Genomic DNA, 23,150 nt, shown 5'->3' with positions numbered 1-23,150 from the left:
TGTTTATTCATCAATGTGGTCTTTTTAAAACATTACAGGATTTGTCTTAAACATGTTTGTATTCATGCAAAAGTGCATAATCTATAATGCACAGTTACATACAACCATACATCTACAGAGTTTTTTGATGCAATGTGAATTCCTATTCATCATCAACTTAGGTGTCCCTGATCAGATCTGAGTGTGGTTTGTCACCTGTCAGGTGGAGAAAGAGCCTTAAGAAGAGAAGAAGATCAAACATTATCATTAAATTAATCTTAACTCATCTTAATGCAGCGTAGAAGCTCTGGAACCACAATCTTGGGTAGGGGCTGGACTCTCTGTCTTTCTGGAGTTAAATATGCTGCGATGGGCCACATTGATGCAGGGATGCTTTTGAGCCGCTGGCTGAATCAACTGGTGTAGGCGTTATCCCAAGAGAAAAGGATGACCAGTTGTGTGAGGTCTGTGCCTCTGTGCTGAATAAGAATTCAGAGCACTTTGCCTTATTGGAGTCTTTATTTGAGACCCTGGTGAAGGCACAACATAGGAACTCCAACGTTCTGCAGACCTTTTTGCTCATATGGATAACCCCCAGACAGGGTTTGAATGGGAAGCACAGCCGATATATTTACCTGAAATTAGGGAAATCTTAGACCAAATGATTTACTCAGTAGTTTCATTGGCAGCTGTTGCCATATGTCTTGGACACTAAAATGAGTAGAGGACACCAGTAGTGCAGGAAGCCTTGGCATGACTGTCCTGAAACCTAACCCCAATCTGCACTTCTTTGGGAGGAAACTGGGGTACCCAGAGAAAATCTATGCAGAAAGAGAGAACGTGCAGAGTCCACAAAAAAGGGTTTGAACCAGGATTTGAACCGACAACCTTCTTGCTGTGGGGTACCAGTGCTACCCACTACAATTGGAAGGAATGTGCTCATGTAAATTAGGAGTATCTTGCTGTTGCAATGAGTCATCTGGTCCTTGGATAATTGAAGTAAAAGCTGGGTATGTATGATGAAATGAAGACCAAACTCAAAGTTCAATCACTGGCCTTTATGTTGAAAAAAGCTATTCAGGTGGTTGGGCTCCCGGATCTGGACACGTCCTGTAGAAGTATTCTTGTCCTCTCCGACTGGGAGCATACGCCAAGCCCCACCCAGAACAAGCTGAGAAGATTACAAATCCCTGCTGGTCTTGGCATCTGTTAATTAGGTGCCTGTGTTTGTCACTGGGGGAAGCAAAACTTGGGTTTCCCTCTGTAGCCTAATCCTGCCTCGACCAGGAGAAGATTAAAAGCAGAAAGTGGCCGGATAGATGGACCAATACATTTAAAGTTGAATGTAATTTTTAGATCATTTCCCATGGTATGCTTACATTTGAATAATGCAAGGTCTCAACAACATTAAGAGGTTACAAAAAAGAGAGCAAATAAGATTAATAAGCTTTAACACAATTGCTCCGTAAGTGCTAGAGATGAACAGATCTAAAATTAACTTGCATTTGACTGCATTTGGAGAGAGGAGAGTACTTTCATCTGGCAGGATTCCAGTATGTCTTCCTTCCAAAATGAGAGTTCATAAATCTTAAGATGTAGAAGCCACTCATCACATTAAGCAGAACATCTAACCATATATGCTACATTGAGCTTGTAGCTGCTATCCAGAATAAATAATAAAAATTAAACAAACCATTTTTTTTTCAGTAACAAAGGAGACAAAATGGTGAGACAATATTAAATAGTTTGACAGTTAAACCCTCACAAGAAATATGTTCCTCTAAAAGAACGGAATGTCAGTCCCAAAGAAATAAACATTGGAATAAAAGGTTTTCAAATGTGCTGAATATTTCAACAAAGACATTGCGCATAGACCTTGACCCTCAAAATATTCTTGTTTGAAAAGTTAAGACATTTTTCTTTCGTTCCGCACATTGCTTCCTTTTTTGAAACACTGAATGCTTTGAGAGCTTCGTCGTTGGGGGGGCGGGACTGAAGGCCACGCATTGATCTAACACCTCCAAAGAATTAGTGAGGTGGATCCATCCATCAGCAAGCATCAGTAAGTCTAAGTGACAGAGTTGTTACAAGTTCTCTCTCTGTTTAGAGGGAGCTTTAGTTCTATTGAGCCATAATGAGCCTGACTGAAAATAGATGCTTTCTTACATCTTGGCTTCTTACTCCTGCTTTGATTCTCCATTTCTTCCCTTTTGCGCTCTCTCTCTCTTTGTCTCTGTTTGAAGGAGAGTTGTCCTTTCTTGCTACGCTCAGCCTGGGGAACTCTTGATGGTTGAATGTCCTTTATGCTGCTTTTAGAAATCCGAAACATCAGGGCCACACAGAATGTTTGTGGTGAAAGAGTAACTCGGGGGGTGTGGTAGAAGCTTCCTCTTGCTAAGCAGTCGTCAGACCTTCAGTAGAGTGAGGTGGGGTCTTGGCCATTCATGTTCTTTAGTTTCCAAAACCTAATCTGGAGAATAGAAAGAGAAGCGCTCTATCATTTAATTCCAATGTTTTTAATGTTGGAGATTTGTGTAAAGAATCAAGTGGTTTTGTCTGACGCTTAATTATATGTGCTGGGCTTAAGCAAAAAGTGTTTGCAAACCATATAACTCAAAGGATAAACTGAACCGCAGCATTAGTTATTGTGATGAGGATGCTGCCCATGGTTGTGGTTATACGTCGTGGTTGAAATATTTTGCCATCACATTCCATTACTGCTTACTCTCAGTGGAGGGACGCTCATTTATGACCTGTTCTTACAATTTATTTTCGTACCACTTTACAAATTTAATTGGAAGCCACGACCAGACTTTGTTTTCTAATAGTGTTTTCACTCTTCCTTTGTTAGGGATTTTGAAGTTTTTACGGGACTCAATTTTTAGATCAATCATTACTTAGCACGAGAAATAGCTCCTCTCTTTATGACCATGGTGCGTCATGCTTGATGTCACTAATGCACCAATAACTATGGCACAGTCTCGCTAAATAAGGATGTTCACCCAAGTATCTAATTTCCACCACCCCTGATTAGAGTCAGAGCCCATTTAGACCCATGTTTACTCCAGAGTTGTTTGACCTGGGAGTGAATGCCGATGTATCCATTCCCATTGCAGACAAAAGCCAGATGTTAGTGTGGTTTTTGGAACCTTCAGTGTCACAGTTTCTGTTACACACATATATTTACTGCACATTGACAATCTGCCTTTTGGTCTAGTTTTGTCTGGTTAGTGCTGACATCTGTAGCCTTGTGGATCCGTCCAGAGGTCCAGGTTATTATTTTGGCATCAGCCAAGTGGGCTGTCATCTGACCCTCAAAAGCTGCTTTATCTGAGCTGGGCCCCACTGTGGTGCTGGAGGCCCTTTAAAAAGCTGACTTAGTTGTGGCAGAGAGGAGTTATTCGCAGACCCCCTGAAGCAAATTTGTTAAGTGCAGGTAGAAAAATTAATTAAATGTCTTCTAAATGATAATATGATGTTTGATAAGCACGAGAGTTTGTGTTAATGGTTGCGGCTTGCTCGCTACTCAGACCATTGCACGTGTGTGTGTGAGAGTTGGTTTTAGCGGACGTGTTGACAAAAACATTATGCTCCCTCACCTCCCTCTCACTCACTGGTGTCCTCCTGGAGCCTCGGGCCGTGGCAGTGCTTGTGATTGAATGTGGGAGAGAGACTCTTTCCTCATCAGCAGTCCGTTTTAGACAAGGACACACAGTTTGACTGCAGACACATCTACCCCGCAGCACTAGTCCTGATATCTGTCCGCTAAATGTGCCGCGCATCATGAACCACTGCTCTTTAATAGCGGTCGGGGGGGGGGGGGGGTAGCGGTGCGTTCACAAATGAGGGGATTGTCCTTTTATTCTGATACATTTTCTGACTTACTCTATAACTCAGTCTGAAAAGTAAAGGACTGACCTAATGGGCTCTATCTTTGTGCTGAAAGAGATGTTTTGCACCGTTTTTTTTCGAAGGCACAAATGAGTTATTTTGTTGCTTTGTGGTTTGGTAAATATTTAGCTTGGCAGACATCACGTTGGACTTTCATGCATCTGCCACGTACAGGATGGACTCTTCAAAATCCCACCACAGCACAACACTCCAGAAATTATGGGCAACAACTTTCAGCATTTTGTGTCAAAAATATGCTAACTTAAACTTAAAACTTGTAAGACATTGTCTGAAAATATGCTAATCACTTTAATCAATCGCTGCTAACACCACTACTTTATGCAGTGTAAATGAACTGTGTGAACAGGGAGTGTTACTTCTCTCTCTTCTCATCACTAAACTCCATCAGGACCATCCATTTTCACAAGTTCTTTAGCTTCAATCCCATCCCAACTCCATAAGGTCGCCGGGGGAACAGACATGTGTCTCTCTCTATCCGGAGTCTTTTAGAAGAAACATCCGCACCCACAGAATCGGCTGCCGTACATTTATTTTATAAAGCAGGATAATGTGTCTCTTCTCGGGTTCCGCACTACTTTTAAAGGGGAGTTATTGTTGGGCCTGGTTTTTACAGACCATTGAGCCAAGTACATATAACGCATTGTATGTATCTGTCTCCTGCACCAAAATGTAATGGATTCTGTCTTGGGTTAAGTCCCTCCTCTCCACAAAGTTGCATGTGAATCGGTTGAGTTGTGTTTGTGTAATCCTGCTATCAAACAAACAAATGCAAATGAAAACAGAACCTCCTTGGCTGAGGTTTTATATCCTCTTCACTGCTGCAAGGTTATAGGCATCCAATTAGGAATGCACCACAGAAATATATCACATTTTTTCCTGTTGCTTTTACTAAATCATTTAGATCCCATGACATTTGTCTCCAATTTAAAACTTAAAAGACAATATTTGTCTCCTATTCTTTACCTCATGCAGTGAGTTGTTTTAATGTCACAGCTGCCTTCACCGCGTCTGTTAGGATGTGGATTATTTCCGCTCCGAGTGTCGGCACATGAACTGAACCGCTGTCGGATCCATCCGAGTCCTAATCTCTTCCAGAGCGTCGTCATCGCCTATATCACGGCTCCATTTAAATAAAACACCTCCAGTTTGCTGCACAGTGATGCATGGTTTGTTTGAAAGTGTTTTTCTGCTGGGAGGTATAACTATTATTACTCCCCTGCTTTACGATGGCATGGTGGCGACTGGCTTAGTCCTGATTTACTGTCTCTGTGTGAAAAAACAGGCATCAATCACTACACAACAACCTCATGTATTATGGTGTCGTTTACAGCATCACAGGTGGCGGCTCCAAGAAGGATGATGGAGAGAAGAAGAAAGAGGATGTTCTAAACATATTTTCTGTTGCCTCGGGCCACCTGTACGAACGCTTTCTCAGGTCGGTCTTTTATTATTTCACACCAACACACACACACACACACACACACACACAAACACACTCTGAAGTAGTTATTTTCCAGGTCCGACACGGATTACATTCCTTTCAGCCCTGATCCTGAGACTCACCTCTCAATCTTTCTATCTCCATCTCAGAATAATGATGCTGTCCGTCCTTCGGCATACCAAAACACCTGTCAAGTTCTGGTTCCTCAAGAATTACCTCTCTCCGTCTTTCAAGGTACTGCCCTGACTTCATGATTTCTTTATTTGCATTATTTCCACTGCTTTTTTCAAAATAACGTGACCCGCAGTTCTTCAGACGTTCAATTCCTCTCAATGGAGAAAATACCAGTGGATGGCTCCTTCCTCTGTGATGGCATGTGCTTAATCTCAAGGTTTTCGCAAATGAAATTGCCTAAAGGAGTGCATTTTTTATTTTAATGGCATCTTTTGTGAATTCATCTTCATTTATCTAGCATTTTAAAAAGGCTTACATAATATATTATTCAACAGTTAATGAAATAGAGCTCATGATTTGTCTAACCAGCATTTCCTGTGTCAAAAAGAAGGTTGATGACTCAGAATACAGTCGTCTAACTGCATGTCCTCAGTAATCGGATAAAACCTTATCCTCAAAATTGTCTTTGTCATACTATAATTTTCTCAACAGCTAATTTGAGCCCAACTGATAAATTGCTTGGACTTTAATATTGGCCGATATGAGCCTTTTCACAGACATATCCGTAGTCATTTCTGCTGATATAAACCCCCATGATGACAATATTTACTTTACAGAATAAACTTTTTAGAAAGTATGTGCATTTATGATACATTTTACATAACATTTTTTTATCTGTAGTTCATGGTTAAACTGTAAAATATGAATTAGATTTCTTGGTCACAAGGGTTGGTTGGACCATAAATTGTAATGAAAACAAAATATTCCACTGTATGGTTCTCGGTTGCATGTAAATAAATCTATGTGTGGTTTAGTGGAATTGATTTAGTTAAGAAAACATGCTCTTGTACTTGATTGACTTTGACCTTTGGTGTTTTGTTCTCGGTGCGGTTAGGAGACCATCTCTTTCATGGCCGAGTCGTACGGCTTTCAGTATGAGTTAGTGCAGTACAAGTGGCCGCGGTGGCTCCACCAGCAGACTGAGAAGCAGCGCATCATCTGGGGACACAAGATCCTGTTCCTGGATGTTCTGTTCCCCTTGGCGGTAGACAAGATCATCTTTGTGGACGCCGACCAGGTGAGGATCCAATTGCACTGAGAGGAAAGAGAAAAGTGTGCGGCTGAAAGTGAGAGACTCCTTTGGAACTGTTTCGGAGCTGTGTGTGACATTTGGATGAGATTCCGAACACCCCTGCGGAGTCGTCAGTCGTTCTCAGTCCTCAGAGATGTTCTCTCTTTCTCTCTTTCCCTCTCACAGATCGTCCGGGCTGATCTGAAGGACCTGAGGGATTTAGACCTGGAGGGCGCTCCCTATGGTTACACACCGTTCTGTGAAAGCCGCAAAGAGATGGATGGCTATCGCTTCTGGAAAACCGGCTATTGGGCCTCGCATCTGGGACACAGGAAATACCACATCAGGTATATTTCAACAGCAAACTGTTGGAGATTAAAGCCGCAAATATACAACGCCGAAGCAAGAAATTATGACATTTCAAAAATGAAACAATAACACAATAATCACTCCCTGTAACATATGCAGCAGAATTAATCCATGCATTTTTAAATAGTAACATTCAGAACACTGTGTTTCTACAGACACGTTCTTCCCTGTAGGCTATTCAGCCAGTTTATTTAGTCGGGGACATTCGTGATTTGCTTTTGCACTTTGCAGAGCAGAATGAAAAGAGTCCTAAAACATATCTGTCACTATAACATTTATTTTCCTTTACATTAGCTTGGATTCAGTAATTCATCAGGAATCCTTCATTATTCTGCAAAAGTTTTCTTTAGTTCTTTTTAACTCAAAAATAAGATGAAAAGAACTGAATGATAATGTATTTTTATATGTAGAGGCTCAAGATGCTATTGCTGTTTTTGTTGTTCTTCATCTTTCAATTTAATTGTCAAATTTAGGGGAAAGCCAAAACTTTCATTAGGTTTCAAAACATTACTTTACTTAGGTAATTATTTTCATTTAAACAATCCACCAGAGATTGTCTCTATAAGAAATTAGCTTGATTGTTGAGAATTAAAATAATTTCCCCCAGATTTCTTTGCACAAGCTGAAATCAATAAATCCATATTGGATTTAAACTAATTTAAGTTTTCTTTAAAATAAAAAATAAGCATGATACAGATTAAATTAATCCTGATATTAAAAAAACGTAAAATAGTTCAGCTCCCTGCTGGATTTAAGGAGCTGTACTTCTGTCAGTGTGATGACTAATCAGGTGGCAGCTAGTAGCCGAACACAGCTGCCATGATGGTGTCTCTCTTTTCGGCCGATGAAGACTGAAATAGACGAGTCCAAAACTATAGTGATTTGATGGGATGTCAGCGTGCTGCTCACTCTGTGGTACGACCTCCGGGAAGCGGAGAGATGATCCATATCATGAGCCCAGGGAAACATAAGGTGGTGAATTTCCTCTGGCAATCTTACATCTAATAAGTGAGAAGTGAAAATGCAGAGTTCACACCTTCAGGTTATTAATATGCCAAGTTGGGTTCAATTATCCAAATGTGCCTGGGGTATTTATCTTGAGTCATTTTTATTAAGTCCCTCCTCCGGGCTTCTACCTTTAGGTAATGGTTTTGTCACACCTCTCTCTCTCTCTCTCTCTTTCTTTCTCTCCCTTTTCTCTCTCTCCTCTCCCATATTTCACCCAGTGCTCTGTATGTCGTCGATTTAAAGAAGTTTCGTAAGATTGCAGCCGGGGACCGATTACGAGGCCAGTACCAAGCCCTGAGCCAAGACCCTAACAGCCTGTCCAACCTGGACCAGGTACATATATCAGAGAACAACACAATTACTTTATATGATACAGAGTTTCTTCTTGTAGCACTACTACTACTATTACTGTAACTTTGTTGATGTTTCATATTTTGAATACACCTTTAATATTTTGTTTCTAGGACCTTCCTAACAACATGATCCACCAGGTGGCCATCAAGTCTCTTCCTCAGGAGTGGCTGTGGTGTGAGACGTGGTGCGATAACGCCTCCAAAGTCACAGCGAAGACGATAGACCTGGTGAGTCCCGGAGCAGTTAGCTCAGTCCACAGCCGTTTTAAGACATGAACTCTGGAAAACACCCGTTAAATTTGGGCAGGACATTTTCGGAAGTTCGTCCTTCTTATGTAGCAGGAGATTGTGCGGGTTAGACGTGTTCACAGCAACAGGAAAATGTCCAGAACGCTTAGGAGAGAGGTAGTCTGGGTAGAGCAAGCAGGAGGCGGGACATGATGGATAAATTCTGCTCCAGAAATCACGTTATTGTTCACAGCACATCGACACCAGAGTAGGTCCTTATCTCTAAAAGCTCTTTCCAAGATGACACCTTCATCTGTGTCTTCTGCATGAATGACTTTTCCTCTGGAGACACAGTGTGTGTCACCAATGTCATCAACAGGCTTGCTGTGATTTTCTTGAAATTTTCCTGCTGTTTTCTCACATTGACATTTTATTTTCGGGGCTGTAAGGACTTTTTTTTTTTTTTTTTTATCACGTAAAATGTTTGGAGTTGCTGACTGTGTCCTCACATACATCCCCAGTGGTGCAGGTCTAAAAGCAGCTTGCGTAATATGTGGAATTACACCAGAAAACTAACCAGAATTAGTGAATAATTCAGCATCAAATCGAATTATTCTGTTTTGATAGTGAAGTCCTTCCGTATTATTTATTCAGATCATTATTTTGCCTCTGTATACAGGCTGATAAGTGGAATAATATTGTTGCTATGTATTTTTACCAGAGCATATTTCCAGTCACTAATGTCCATGAGACACTCTGCATTTAGGAGACAACTGAGGAGCAATCCCGTAGCCTCCTAAACTAATTTAGAGAATTACAGTGCAGGCTCCATTCCACTGAATTAGGAAGCATTGTCTCATTGTGGTATAGGACACCGCTTGGGAACTCAGACAGTAGACATGGCCTAACATCCTTTTAACGGAATTGGAAATCAAATTAGGTTCAAATGCTGCCACAGACTGTGCTGCCAATGACCATCTGACTTGTGGGGAGAAAGTGGCTCTGGTGGCGTGAGTGATGCTTTGTCTGCTTCTCTGCCGCAGTGTAATAACCCCAAGACCAAGGAGCCCAAGCTGACGGCCGCGGCCCGGATTGTGCCTGAGTGGGTCGAGTATGACAACGAGATAAAAGGGCTGCTGAGACGAGTCGAGGAACAGGGAGACGCGGAGAAAGAAGAACACAGTCCCTCTGCCTCACAGCACAAAAAAGGTTGATAGAGAAAAAAGAATATTCCCTGTGCCTTCAATATGTGCTTATTTTTAGACGACTGAGAATTCAAACTGTAACACCTACCTATTCAACCTTGTGATCCAATTTCTTTTTCCCACCGTGCTCGCTTTCCTGATTTCCGTCATATGTTTCTTCCCCCTGCACAGACGACAACCTGCGCGATGAACTTTAGTGTCTGCCAGCGCCCTGCTGGAGAGGAGGGAGGCAGCACCTTCTGCACGCAGGCCCCCCCCGCTGAAGCCTGAAGACAGACCGGTCCATCTAAACATAGCCATGCAGGACAAGGATGCTGTAGAGATCTCAGAGATGCCATAACTGCTGCTGCTGCAGTCGATACGTCGTGATGTGAGTGTGAGCTGCCAGCTGTGAACTCCTGGTGCACCACCAGCACCAGGCAGGCCTCGGTTGGTACGATGTTACTGGAAAAATGAATTTTCAAATCAGTGTGCGTGAGGGAGAAATAGTTGGCGTTTGTGACACTGCTGATTTATGCAAAGAATCTTAAAAGGCACATCTCTCAGCCTATGTCCACATTGTTATGTTTTAGTTTTATTTTGTTGCTACGTTTACGCCCCCCCCACCCTGTCCATACCACTCCAGTTTATGAGTTCCTCAGGCTGAAGTTTGGAAACGCTGGGGCTGCGTTTTAGCCTGAACAGGCAGAAACTGGGATGTTTGAAAACGATGATGCAGTCATCCGCCTTTACTTCCTCATTCTTACAGTTCCATCTCATTGTTGGTCAAACTAATGAAATCTCATGTCTTACTTTTCATCATCGCTGTTCTTTCATTCATTGTAATTTCTATAACCAAGCAACCAACCACAGAGTAGACAATGTGATTAAACATTATGATGTTCAAATGTTTTCTGCTGTGTGAGTATGGACGGGTATTATATCGTGTGGAGCGATAAAATTAAAATTAAAGTGTACTGGTGTGGATGTAGCCTGAGAACTTAAATCAAATTTGTATGTTCTTTGTTCAAAGCTTTTTCAGAAAGGCATTATATTTACATTATTCTTCATTTGACTTTGCAAACTTTTTGACTGAAATGCCAAAACCAAAGTTGTTACTGACATTAGAACTGTTTTATTTTGAAATTTTACTTAAATGAAATGCAATGCGGTTCCATTAGAGCAGCAGTTAGCGCTATCAGCTTTACAGTTTTCCAAGTCCCGCCCCCATGAGTTGTGTTAACATGCATAATATTTATTTTGTTGTTGTGCAAAACACCAGGAATACTTGAGCAGAGCTTCTCCTTCATTTCAATATGGATCATCCACTGGTGAGAATGCACGTTACATCAGAATACTGTCCCACTGCTCAAAGCCATCATGTCCACACATTAGACACGTTGCTGGTAGAGAAGCCTGCACTGCCTTTTTACAAGCTCAGAAGTGATAAGTTCAGGGGGCGGGGCCTAGCAAACAGTCGCCTGTCTGTTTACCTTTGTTTCAGCAGATCAGGCTGAGCTGCTTTTGTTGCCAAGATGTGGAGGAAGAATCCTCAATTGCACTCTACAGGTCATGGTTTATGTGAAGAATACAGGATTTTAAATTATTTCACTGTTTATTTCTTATGTGCGTTCATCTTTCACATGTTAAGAAAGAACCTTTCAATATTTAAATTCCCTGGTGACCCAGTGTTTTGTCTCAGGAATAAGACGAGTGCTGCTGCTCGATGAAGCCAGGAGCAGTTTTTTTTCTTCTGTATCATAAATAAAAATGGGTGCAGGATGTCTGGGCACCCATCTGTTAATGCGCTGTGTCACAGAAATGTTTATACTATGTGATGGAAAAAATAAATAAACCTTTGATACAAAACTGTACCTACAAAAAGCGGTTTATGGATTTTCTTCACCTGTGGATGTGAAGGGATTCGTTCTTCACTCTGAACCACTTCATCGTGTGAAAATACACATGTGGAAGAAGCTGATAGGATATCTGCCGTCAGGGGGAAGTTTAGATGCAATGATGATGAGTGTCATTTCTCAAACTGTTGCTTCAGTCTGTCAATGTAGTAAATTAATCCACATTTTAACCTTGTTTTAATGTACATAAATAGCTCTTTATTTACACTTCAGAAAAACTCCATATAAAAATAGCACTGTACCTATGTACAAACTGAAAGGATGTGAATTGTACAGCGTACAATACATGGAGAGGATGGAGAATGATCAGTTGGTCTTGTCAGATAAAAGCTGCTTTGCACTCGGCAGTGATTTGTTAGCATAGCAACAGTCCTTCCCCAAACGGAATCTGAAGTTGTATTATTCAACAACGAAGATGTGTCTTAAATTAATGTTGATGAATTTAAGTGACGATTGGCTCCTCATTGGAATGCGCTGGCACGCCTCGTGTCAGCGATCTCCCTTTTAAATAGGGAGGAAAATACAAACAATCCCCTCAAGCAGTGCTGGACCGGAGCCTCCTCAGTTGAAGTTGAATTTAAAGTTAAAGGGTCCTGAACCGAAGGGATTGAAACCGGAGTGACCTCCATGGAAGTTCTGATGGTGACTCTGCTGGCTCTCTGGATCCATGGGGTCCTCTCCGTGGTCGAACTTGGTTCTCATCTCTGCAAAACACAAATTGACATGTTGGTGCAATGCTTTGAAAGAGACTAAAGTGGAAGCCTGTCAACAGTTTACATGGAGGAGTTGTGCACTTTGCTCATACAGGTTGAGTTCTTTTCACCTTATACTAAATTTGATGCATTTTGTCTGGAAAATGTATTTAATATATCAATTCTGTGCACTTTTCTAATCTAGTTTGGTCAGTTAAGTCTATAAATCGCACCAAACTAGAGAAGATTGTGTTGCAATAGTGGAATGCACTAATACAAATTCACTGAGGAAAGGCTTTGTCTACTGCAGACCCTAAAAATTGGTATATCAGTAATGTTTGCTGACATGAAAAATTTAATTTACAAAATAAACAATGCAAAAGAGATTTTTGTTTACATATTTGTAAAAGGTAGACAGGACTCCTCGTTACCTGGGTCAGTGAGAACCTCTTTGGCCTGAGCGATGTCTATGAACCTCTTCTCCGCCTTCTTCTTTTCCTCTGGATTTTGGAAGTTGTCCGGATGCCACTGTTGTGCCATTTTCCTATAGGCTTTGATGATCTCCTTTTTCTGGGCATTTCTGTGACCATGGGGGAGACGATGATCAGCACATTTAGCTGGAGATAAGATCAAGATTCTATTCCCTTGTTCTACACATGAGCCGACTCTAATAATACCAGTGTCAGGGTTAGCAAACTGGCTCCTATAAAAGAAACCATTACTTTTTATAACCACAAGCACTTCTGTTGCCGTACATTTGATTTCCATCTTGTCAGTAGAGCTTTTGAATGCAACAAAATGCTTAAAAAGGGACAAAACTAACATTCAAAAGCATTAGGGCTTAATTTGTGGTTATTCAGCGCTTAAAACTGACATCAAAACATAAATAGAATCCTGATGCAATCATATAAAAGCTCCTCACCTAGTAAAATGTGAGAATCTCCTTTTACCCTGAGTTTTTAAGACATTCCAGTGATCAGTGCTCACCTCTTCACACCCAGGATCTTATAATAATCCCTCCGCAGCGACTGCTTGAGGAGTCGCTGAGCTTTGTCCATGCCTTCTTTAATCTGACGGTCGTTCTCACTGTGTTTTGCGGCCGTCTCGTAGTCACGGATAGCTTCAAAAACAAAAAGCAAATAAGGCAGGTTAGGATCAGCATTGCATATTCATACAAAACAGCCAGTGGGGGTGAATTACAGTATCAACAGTATTCGACTGACACGACAGGCTCTAAAGGCCGGCGCATGCTTCTGCGTCGTCAGGGGCCCGCAGGCACGCAGCTGTAACGCAGGACTCGTTCTCATTCATGGTTCTCCAACCGTTGCGCGTGTTGCCATGCAATTCCCCGCCAGAACACTAGGCGCAGTAATGTTTTTTGTCGAAGTCGGCTCTTCTTCGTGTGTTGCACGAAGAAGAGCGATTTATTTACATCGCCACGGCGGCTCCTCAGAGCCTTTTTCTGGCGGAAAAATCCGCCGGTTAGTGACGGGTTATACTGGTGGACATAGTGTCGGATCTCTTCTGCCAAGTACTCTTCTATCTGGTCCATATTCGTTCTTCTAAATCTTCCGTGGTTTCCGGGCATGAACCGGAAATGCGACTCCGGAAATGATGTAGTCAGCAGACCAATCACAGCCCTCGCGGCCGGGTGACGCTTGCGGGGCTTTGCCGTCTAGTTAGAAAAATTGGCCGACGCACGTAAGGACGTAGGAAGGGCCGTGAGGGGCCCGGAAGGGCTCCTGCGTCTCCGGGCCCGTGAAAACGCAGAAGCATGCGCCGGCCTTAAGAAGTGAAAGTACTAGTCAAATACATTTTCTGCCTTTTTAGGTAGTTCTTGGTTTAAATTAGTTATTTAATGTTTTAAAAACGTCCTGATTGACAGGTGAGACTGACTCATGTTTGGTGGAGTGAGTATCGGCTCGATACCACAGCTCCTCACCACGATCACTACTGCACAGACCCTGGATCCAAATGCGACAATAGCACAAGATGGAGGCACCGGTGAAATTTGCTTCCAGTTTTATACAACAAGAGGAAGTGGAGACATGTTGTCCTTTTTTATTAACGATATTATTCTATTAAATCAGCCTCAGACAGTTATTTAAGTTCAGAAGGTTCATCATCTGAGTGGAGTCTCCCAAACAAAACATTAACCCCACAACATGCTCGTTGCCTTGCTCAAAGAAACTTTATCACTCGATGCTCGAGGACTTAAGGCCGGCGCATGCTTCTGCGTTTTCATGGGCCCGGAGACGCAGGAGCCCTTCCGGGCCCCTCACGGCCCTTCCTACGTCCTTACGTGCGTCGGCCAATTTTTCTAACTAGACGGCAAAGCCCCGCAAGCGTCACCCGGCCGCGAGGGCTGTGATTGGTCTGCTGACTACATCATTTCCGGAGTCGCATTTCCGGTTCATGCCCGGAAAACACGGAAGATTTAGAAGAACGAATATGGACCAGATAGAAGAGCACTTGGCAGAAGAGATCCGACACTATGTCCACCAGTATAACCCGTCACTAACCGACGGATTTTTCCGCCAGAAAAAGGCTCTGAGGAGCCGCCGTGGCGATGTAAATAAATCGCTCTTCTTCGTGCAACACACGAAGAAGAGCCGACTTCGACAAAAAACATTACTGCGCCTAGTGTTCTGGCGGGGAATTGCATGGCAACACGCGCAACGGTTGGAGAACCATGAATGAGAACGAGTCCTGCGTTACAGCTGCGTGCCTGCGGGCTCCTGACGACGCAGAAGCATGCGCCGGCCTTTAGTTTGGACCATGTCCCATCTGGAGGAGGCGGGTTTATGTCCTATACTGCAGCCAGTCACAAGGGAGATTCAAAATAATTTGGCTTCACTTTGTGCTGTCAAAAAAGCTTTGGCTAAAAGTATAACCCACATGAGCAAACATCTGAAAGTGACTGATCTTGTACTTTATCCAGAAACCCCCATCACATCCGGATAATGTTGCAGCAGCTCCAGGCCGTGTGTGTGAGTGAGTGAGTGAGTTCCTGTGTGTGTGTGTGTGTGTGTGTGTGCGCTCAGAGGCTTGTTTACCCTGTGAAACATACTGAGGTGAGTTTAAAACCCATGAGTTCTGACAGTTTAAAAGCCCACATGAGGTCGGCTGTTCCCACCTGCTGATGTGCTCGCGGTCAGACAGCGTCTCCTGCGGTTGCAGAACTGATGAGCTCTTGGTAAACGATGTTATTACTCCGGCTCTGACCTGCCTGCAGGGTCGCCGCTGTTAATTGTGGATTTAATTGGATTTACATGCGTGTGTGCGTTTGAGTGAGAGAGATAGTGAATGTTCTTTTCTCTTTTTGAATTTGACATGACTTGTCTTGTCCTCTGGGCGTAAAATAGAAGTTAAATTGACATTTGTGGAAGTGACACTATAGATGGCAAATATATGAACTGACAGGGCTTTAATCTGACTGATTTCTTTCCTCTATTAAACCACTTGGACGTTTATGATTGTACTTACAGAGGACACGCATCTAATTCTTACCACCCACCCACAGCCTGTACCACCCAGCGCTGTGTCACTACAGCCTCTGTCTGTCCACCTCCCTGAGAGTGTCAGGTGTGAGGAAGGTTGTCTATGATGTAAATGACGTACATTGTCAACAGATCCAATGTAGTTCTGAGTTCGATTCCGGTGTCAACCTACAGCCGACTGTTCTAAAAAATACACTCCTCCTGAATGTATCATCCTGCTCGGTTATGAGTCATTACTTTAGGTTTTATTTTAGTCTATGCAGCTCAAATCAATAGGAGTGTTGGAGACAGACGCACTGGAATCAGCTGTAAACGTCATAAAAATTGTTAAGATAGAAAATGAGAGTGCTGGCTCGGCTTTGGTTTTCAGTTCTGCACCTCAACACTGAATCACTGCCAATACTGATACCAATCCTGTACTTACTTATCGTATAATGCATACTGCACCACTATGTCGAACTTTCAGGGGATATTTGTAATTATGTGCATTGAACTTACAGCGTAATTAAAAAGAACACTTCCAAAATGTTTCTGGCAGACAAACACCGGTAGTGAGAATAAGATAGTTTCAAATTCTTATACAAAGAACAGCCGATGTAAAAATGATTCTATAGGAACCAGGGTTGGGATTTTGCACTGAAAATCTACACAAACCCACTGAAGGGAGACGAATGGTTTAGAATTGATTTCAAACTTAATTGTAAGATAAATGCAAGAGATTCTGACGATCTCGGAGCCAATCGGTTAACTTCTGACAACGAATTAGCCTCTGGGGGCAACGGCCAATATTTTGTCAGCAATTGGAACCCAAACTCTGTTCGGTGAACTTGTTTACATTCTGATGGGTCCACACCAATCGAACTTTTCTCCACACAAACAGCGATCCTTTTTGTTGGTCTATCGCGTATGAATACAGATAAATTAAAACGCTGGTAGCTGATGCATTTCGGTCAATGGGTTCTGACTCTGACCAGCGAACCCTGCTTAAATGTGATCGGCCTAGCTAGAAAACTGAAAGCCTCCTGTGGTCCCCCGCCTACAGATTCAGCATATTCACAAGGAGAAAATGTTCATAAAGAATAGCATGGTAGCGGCAGACCATCAGGTGACAGGTGACACGACGGCTGGGAGGTGATTTAACAACACGTCGAGGAAAGTGTGGCTTCGTGCTAATCCTGCCTCTGCCTCCACGGGCTTAATGAGGACGGTCAAAGCTGCAACTTCTGCATGATGTCAGCTCTTCATCTTCTCGACGACACTTACTTCTAACACACTGATGATGAGGATCTTTGAGTTTATTCGGGCTTTAGAATTAGTGCTCGTTGTGTTTATTGACATTTGGGCTTTGATTTGCTTTTTTCAAATTCACAGTCACAAGAGATTAACTTCAGAGCGACTGTGTTAAATGAGACAGAATTTAATGATCAGGTCAAAGAAGCTGATGAGCCATTACTTTACTTCACTGGGCATAGTGTTACAGGGACCCCTTGTGGTAAGCTATTGCCATGACATCCAATAGTTAGGCCTCTCAAGTGAAGTAGAGGTTATTACAACACACACTCAGTGATATGGATTGCATTAAATTAAAAGTGTGTATCTACTAAAGTGGTCAGAAATTTCAGAGCCACTCAAGCTGCTTTCAGACAATTGCTGAACTCCAGATAATCTCCTGAAATCTGATCGGGCTGTGAACACAAATGTCCGAGTCAGTTACTGAGGACATTCTCCTGAGTTTCTCCTGCCAGCCCCTTAGTAAAAACTGTGGATAGTGTCTGAATGAGCCTATGTGAGAGAACAGCAGGAGATTATCTAGAGTAAGCTTATGACATGTCTAGCATGCAACAGATGCAAAAAATATCTGATTTTGTTGTGAGCGCGTCTGAACAGCACTATCTCCTGCTGTGTTCTTTATTTGTGAAAGGCAAATGCCCGAGAATGTCTGGACCCCAAAAGTCTTTAAAGCCAGATCAAATTGTGTGAGGCGAGTTCATTTAATTTTGTTTGTTGAGTAAAGTTACAACAATCTGCACAACAGCTGCGTCACAGGTGAGTCCTTCTTTAACAAAAAAAACATGTCCAAGGACATTCACTGCTGAAATCAATGAATTCCCAGCGGAGAGTGTGAGACCGACTCCTCTAAACTGCCATCCATCTGACAGTCTTACCTTCCTCATACTGCTCGTCCTGGATAAACGCCTCAGCTCGGTCCTTCAGCACGTTTACATTCTCTGGGTCCGACTCGAGGACTTCACTACACACCGAGATAGCCTTGCTACCATGCTGGCCCTGGTCACAGCACGGAGAAAATGCGATGGTCAGATACAGAGTATCACGGGTGAGTTACTACATCACGTGGCAGCGGGGAGAGGTCTTACCTGTGCCAGCGCATGGCAGATGCGCCCCTTGGCAAGGAGAGAGAACTGGGGAACGTTGGGCTCAGTCTTCATCACCGTCTCATATTTACTCACAGCGTCGTCATATCTAAGAGAACAAGAGGCACACTGTCATTCTCTTGATTTAATCTCGGGAACATATCTTGGGTGTGTCAAGTATAATGTGACATCCATTCACATTCATATGTGTTTTCCATGCCTGTCTGTGAGAGCAGAAAAATGCCGGAGGATAAGGACACAGTCGTTCTACAGCTAACACAATCCATGGAATTCAGAGGGGATGTTATTTTGATTATTTACATACAACACAACTGCCTGAACACATACAGACATTCACCCACACACACCTCTGCTCTTGGATGAGCTCCTCTGCAGATCGGATCTGTTTGTTGAGCTTCTTGACCTGCTTGTAATGGCTGTAACACGGCTTGTGATCAGGATCCAGCTTCAGGCACTCGCGCACTTCACTGCAGATCAGAGGAGGAAGAGAAGTGAGAGTGGTTACAACAGGCGCATGTTTGATGTTACTGCATGTGCTTTAAACACGTACACACAACAGTCCAGCAGTAACAACAGTTTGGGTGAAGCTCAAGCTGATATGATTTTATTTTTGAAGCCACACTTTGCATTGTTTTTTCCTTCTGGCCCTCGTTCTGCTTTGGCTTCTAATCTTAGCTGTTGTTCTCCAGATGTTTTTTCATCTCACATTTTTGCTTCACATTACATATTAAAAAATCGATTTACAAAAACGGTTGAGATGTTATCTATTATTTGAGACAGCTTTATTATAAGGAGGGTCTCTCATAGTGACACTGTTTTACCCTGGTCCTGCAAAAATATTGTAGTCTGCAAGTTATTCTTACTTGAGGGACATCTCATGGTCTCCCAGGTTATAGTAGATGGTGCTGAGTTTGTAGAAAGCCTGGGTGTTGTCATTCTTTAACTTCGACACAGCTTTGAGGTCGCTGATGGCCTTCCCCATCTCTCCCATGTGGATAAAGCACTCGGCTCGCATCTCACGAGAAGTCACATCCCAAACGCAAGTCTGTCACAGGAGGACGGGAACTCTTACAAACTGCAGGACTCATTATAACGACTTCACCAATGCTTGCAGGAAGAAATCAGGCACTGCTGACGAGGTGAGTCGCTCACCTCGATGATTGTGTCGAGCTGGACAGAGGCTGTCATGTAATCCTGGCTGCTGTAGCTGCTGTGTGCCTGAGCCACCAGCCGCTGAATTTCATCCGACTTTGTCAGCTGACTCTGGGCTTCTCTCTCGTCCTTCTCGCTGGGGTGGGACTTCAGCTGGATGATTGCAAGGTAAGACATTATATCAGCTACTTTTAAACAAAATGAAGTGTGTGGAAAAAGAGATGGTATAACTATAGACTCTGTGTGCTTAAAATAATGTTGCCCTCTCCCTCCCCAATGGGTTCCAGTATGAGCTCTTATATATCTGAAAAGATCCCTGTGCCAATTACAGCAGTGCTTACCATACCTGACACCCATTACATTACAATCTTCCCCATCAGGGAAGTCATCATAATCACAAGAGCAATCTCAGCTAATGACACATCCTTTACGAGGAGACCCGACTTTCCCATGAGTGTTTCCTGCTGGCTCAGCTAAAGAAAGAGTTCAGAGCATAAATGTGAAGCATTACACCAGGCCGGGGGGGGGGGTGGACTGCTGAAGCAACAGGACAACATGCAGCTCAGGTCAGATTCTTTGACATTATAATAGCAGAGTATTGTCCATATAAATCTTTACAAGCTCAGATGCCATTAGGCCTCAACAAGGAATCAAAGTCCTTTCTATCTTGAAGCGGGAAGTATTAAAGCTGAATGCCATGTGTCAAACTTTCTAGGCTTTGCACCGTTACTGTTTAACCTCTGACTGTTTAACTTATTGTAGATATAAAAAGGGCATTTGTGTCTTGTGAGGTCCAACATGGTAAATCCAATGAAAAATGCATTAGCGAGTCTTAATCCTTAATAAGCACCTACAAATGGTCCCTGAAGGCCCCAATGAGAGACCACTCAATTTAATCTTGTAAGATGGCTTATGGATGCAGCATGTTTCATATTGTATTATGTGTATTTTGTGTATCACTTAACTCCCAACTCGACTTATGTTAAAGGTTGTGTAAGCAAATCTAATCCAATAATAAATTAATTGCAAATCAGTCGAAGGAGAGGGACCGTTCAACCTTTCCATCACTGAAAGACCATGTGTCTGCAGACAAGAGAGCGCCAGAAGGCAAGTAAATGGAAGGAATGTTTTCCGGTGATGCTGGGATGGCATCTCAGAGAAGTGTGGAGCGTGTAAAAACTTTAAAAAACCATATGGATCCCTGGATGGTCCAGTGTTGGAGCAGCTCACAAGATTTCTTCTTTCTATAAACAATAGACTCGGGCTGTTTTTAACTCCATAGTGTTTGGATGCTGTGTTTGTCTGCATGTCATTTGCTTGGCAAAGTTTAACATTATAAAGTTTGTTTTGCGAACAGCTTTCAGAAAGTATTCAAATCCGCACAGACGTAAGACGCTCTGGATTCCGTCATTGTGTTGTTGTCTTAGCAATGTGCATAGAATTACGTGGGAGATGGAGCACTTCTAAAGGAGCAGTGAAGACATGGGATATTTCTTCTGAATTGCTTCTTCCACTTCCTAAATCTAACTGTACATTTTGAATCATATTGATATCACACTAGTCTAGATTTGAGAAACACTGACATCTCCTGGTGAACTCTGTTTATTATGACCTCTTCTCAGTCACATTAAACTGGATGTTACTCACCACTTTCTTGAAGTCACTCTCTGCTTCGTCGAGTCTCCCCTGCTTCAGAAGGAGGTTTCCTCTCTGAAGTCGTGCCTGTTGGGAGAGGGATCGAGAGGGAGAGAGGGAGAGAGAGAGAGAGCAAGCACAGTCAGGACAGACTGAATGAATGATTGTGCAGCTCTCTTATGAAGAAGGATTTTAACAGTTTAAGTTTCATTATGAAGAGCTCAGGGTTGATATTGTGGTGGTGGCTACAAACAAATCAATGTAAAATCACTGAGAAGCATAAAGATACTTTCGATTCATTGTGAAACTTGCTCAGCTGCCTGCAGCGGTGTAGGTGATCCTTCATATGTGGAACAGGAGTTATTAGTGTTCAGACGGTGAAAAGAGTGAGGCCACATGCATCCCACACCCTCTTCAGATGTCGTCTGAGTGATCAGATCTTAGGACACATCGAGGACGCATTGAGAGTGCATTCAGACAGGTGTTAACACCAGGTCTGAACGGGGTCACAGGTTATATCTCTGGTGAGGGTGCAGTACGACACGTGAAAATAAGATTCAAGACAAATTGGTGAGCAGCAGAAATGTACCGATGTGAAGTCCGGTTTGAGCTCGATCACTCTGCTCAAATCCGGCAGCGCCGACTTGGACTTCCCCATGGCCAGAAACACCGTCGCTCTCCTGTAGAAGGCCAAGTAGTTCTTGGGATCTCCGTCTGACGACACACACAATGGAGACAAATGAGTGCAAAATAAACCCTTTGCACTGCAATTTCTAATGTAACCCAAAAAATTGTAAACACTGCTAACTCTGCATGTTGACGACACTTACCCACAGCAGCGTGGAAATGAGAGAGGGCATCGGCTAACTGTCCAGCAGCCAGCAGCTTCTTCCCCATCTCCATGTGATTGTCCACACTCCCATCCCGACCACAGGTCACCCCTGAAACACACACACACACACACACACACACACACACACACACACACACACACACACACACACACACACACACACACACACACACACACACACACACACACACAGTGAGCACATACTGCAACACTACAGTGACGTGTCCTCGTTTGACAGACAGCACTGACAGACCACTGACACGCGGGACACGACTTTGACATGTAGCTAGCTTGACGTTGTTAAAGTTAACAACTAGTTAGCTTGCACCTCAGGGTGGCTAGCGTTAGCATGGTGGCAGTTGTGGTAGTTTGGAAATCTCCCGTGGTCAAAAAAAAACTGAACACTGTAACCAACAATAAGCAGATAAAGGGCTTCTTCAAAAAAAGTGGTTAGCTAGCTTAGCGTTAGCCGACACTGTAGTGGAGATGTTGACATTAGCATTAAAGCTAAAAACAGGCAGTTTCGACTAGGCTAGCATTGTTGTACCGATAACTCAAGTTACAGTTAGTTAGTCTAGTAAAGTTGGGTTGAAGTTAACTCAGCCTCTTACCTTCGTATCTCATGTCAACCAGGACGAGAACATATGGGATGTAAGTCAGTATTTTGTGAGCTACATGCTCAATGGACACCATGGTGCAGTTCGTGTCCGACGAGTCCTCGTTCTCCCGATGTCCCACAGAAACGAGCCTGCGTGCGTTCAGCTGTGGTTTGTCTCGTTGAGTGTCCACAGTCCCATCACAGGAGAGTCCCGCAGCATGGTCTCTGTGTCTGTCTCTGTCCCACTCAGGACAGCAACCCACCCGATCGTGGGGCACACCGATTGGCTGGATGCGCCGGACAGCCCCGCCCACCTCCGCTGGTTCAACTGAGAGGAGCCACGGCAGCATAACGAGAGAGAGGGAGAGAGGGGGGGAGAGAGGGAGAGAGGGAAGGAGGGAGTAGGAGAGAGAGAGGGAAGGGGGGTGGTAGAGGGCCGGGGCTAGAGAGAGAGAGAGAGATAGAGAGAGAGAGGGAGGGAGGGATAAAGGGGGAAAGGGGGAGAGAGACAGAGAGAGAGAGAGAGAGAGAGAGAGAGAGAGAGAGAGAGAGGGAGGGGGGCAGAGAGAGAGAGGGGGGAGAGAGGGAGGAAGGGAGAGAGAAGGAGAGAGAGAGAGAGAGAGAGAGAGGGAAGGAGGGAGTAGGAGAGAGGGAGAGAGAGAGAGAAAGAGAGGGAGGGAGGGAGGGGGGA

General features: G+C 43.3%; 2 protein-coding genes across 2 annotated transcripts in view; one reads left to right on the top strand and one right to left on the bottom strand.

The window, feature by feature from the left end:
• The window catches only part of uggt2 (UDP-glucose glycoprotein glucosyltransferase 2), a 36,477-nt gene extending 24,879 nt beyond the window's left edge, over positions 1-11,598 (top strand). Inside the window, exons 33-40 of the mRNA XM_061087958.1 lie at positions 5,222-5,326; positions 5,482-5,566; positions 6,402-6,584; positions 6,765-6,925; positions 8,174-8,288; positions 8,420-8,536; positions 9,580-9,745; positions 9,913-11,598. Of these exons, the coding sequence (XP_060943941.1) occupies positions 5,222-5,326; positions 5,482-5,566; positions 6,402-6,584; positions 6,765-6,925; positions 8,174-8,288; positions 8,420-8,536; positions 9,580-9,745; positions 9,913-9,938 (958 nt within the window). The 3' untranslated portion in view covers positions 9,939-11,598. The remainder of the gene's footprint in view (positions 1-5,221; positions 5,327-5,481; positions 5,567-6,401; positions 6,585-6,764; positions 6,926-8,173; positions 8,289-8,419; positions 8,537-9,579; positions 9,746-9,912) is intronic.
• Positions 11,599-11,808: 210 nt separating this feature from the next.
• dnajc3a (DnaJ (Hsp40) homolog, subfamily C, member 3a) lies at positions 11,809-22,722 on the bottom strand. The gene is made up of 12 exons (XM_061087960.1): positions 22,473-22,722; positions 21,839-21,949; positions 21,598-21,722; positions 21,021-21,095; positions 19,374-19,526; positions 19,085-19,266; positions 18,569-18,688; positions 18,204-18,309; positions 17,994-18,114; positions 13,316-13,448; positions 12,760-12,908; positions 11,809-12,340 (listed from the first exon to the last, which is right to left on the bottom strand). The coding sequence occupies exons 1-12, from the start codon at positions 22,552-22,554 to the stop codon at positions 12,198-12,200; spliced, it is 1,500 nt and encodes a 499-aa protein (XP_060943943.1). The 5' UTR covers positions 22,555-22,722; the 3' UTR covers positions 11,809-12,197.
• Positions 22,723-23,150: the final 428 nt, after the last annotated feature.

This window comes from Limanda limanda, chromosome 16 (genome assembly GCF_963576545.1).
Source record: "Limanda limanda chromosome 16, fLimLim1.1, whole genome shotgun sequence".
Taxonomy (NCBI): domain Eukaryota; kingdom Metazoa; phylum Chordata; class Actinopteri; order Pleuronectiformes; family Pleuronectidae; genus Limanda; species Limanda limanda.
This window is presented reverse-complemented; position numbering and strand designations above follow the sequence as displayed.

Bases quoted from the DNA above. Each gene is read 5' to 3' on its own strand.
- dnajc3a (XM_061087960.1), bottom strand. From the start codon at position 22,554: ATGGTGTCCATTGAGCATGTAGCTCACAAAATACTGACTTACATCCCA. The intron at 19,527-21,020 runs GTGAGTAACATC...GCAATCATCCAG, and splicing joins AGAGTGACTTCAAGAAAGTG to CTGAAGTCCCACCCCAGCGA. The intron at 18,689-19,084 runs GTAAGAATAACT...TCTGATCTGCAG, and splicing joins GACCATGAGATGTCCCTCAA to TGAAGTGCGCGAGTGCCTGA.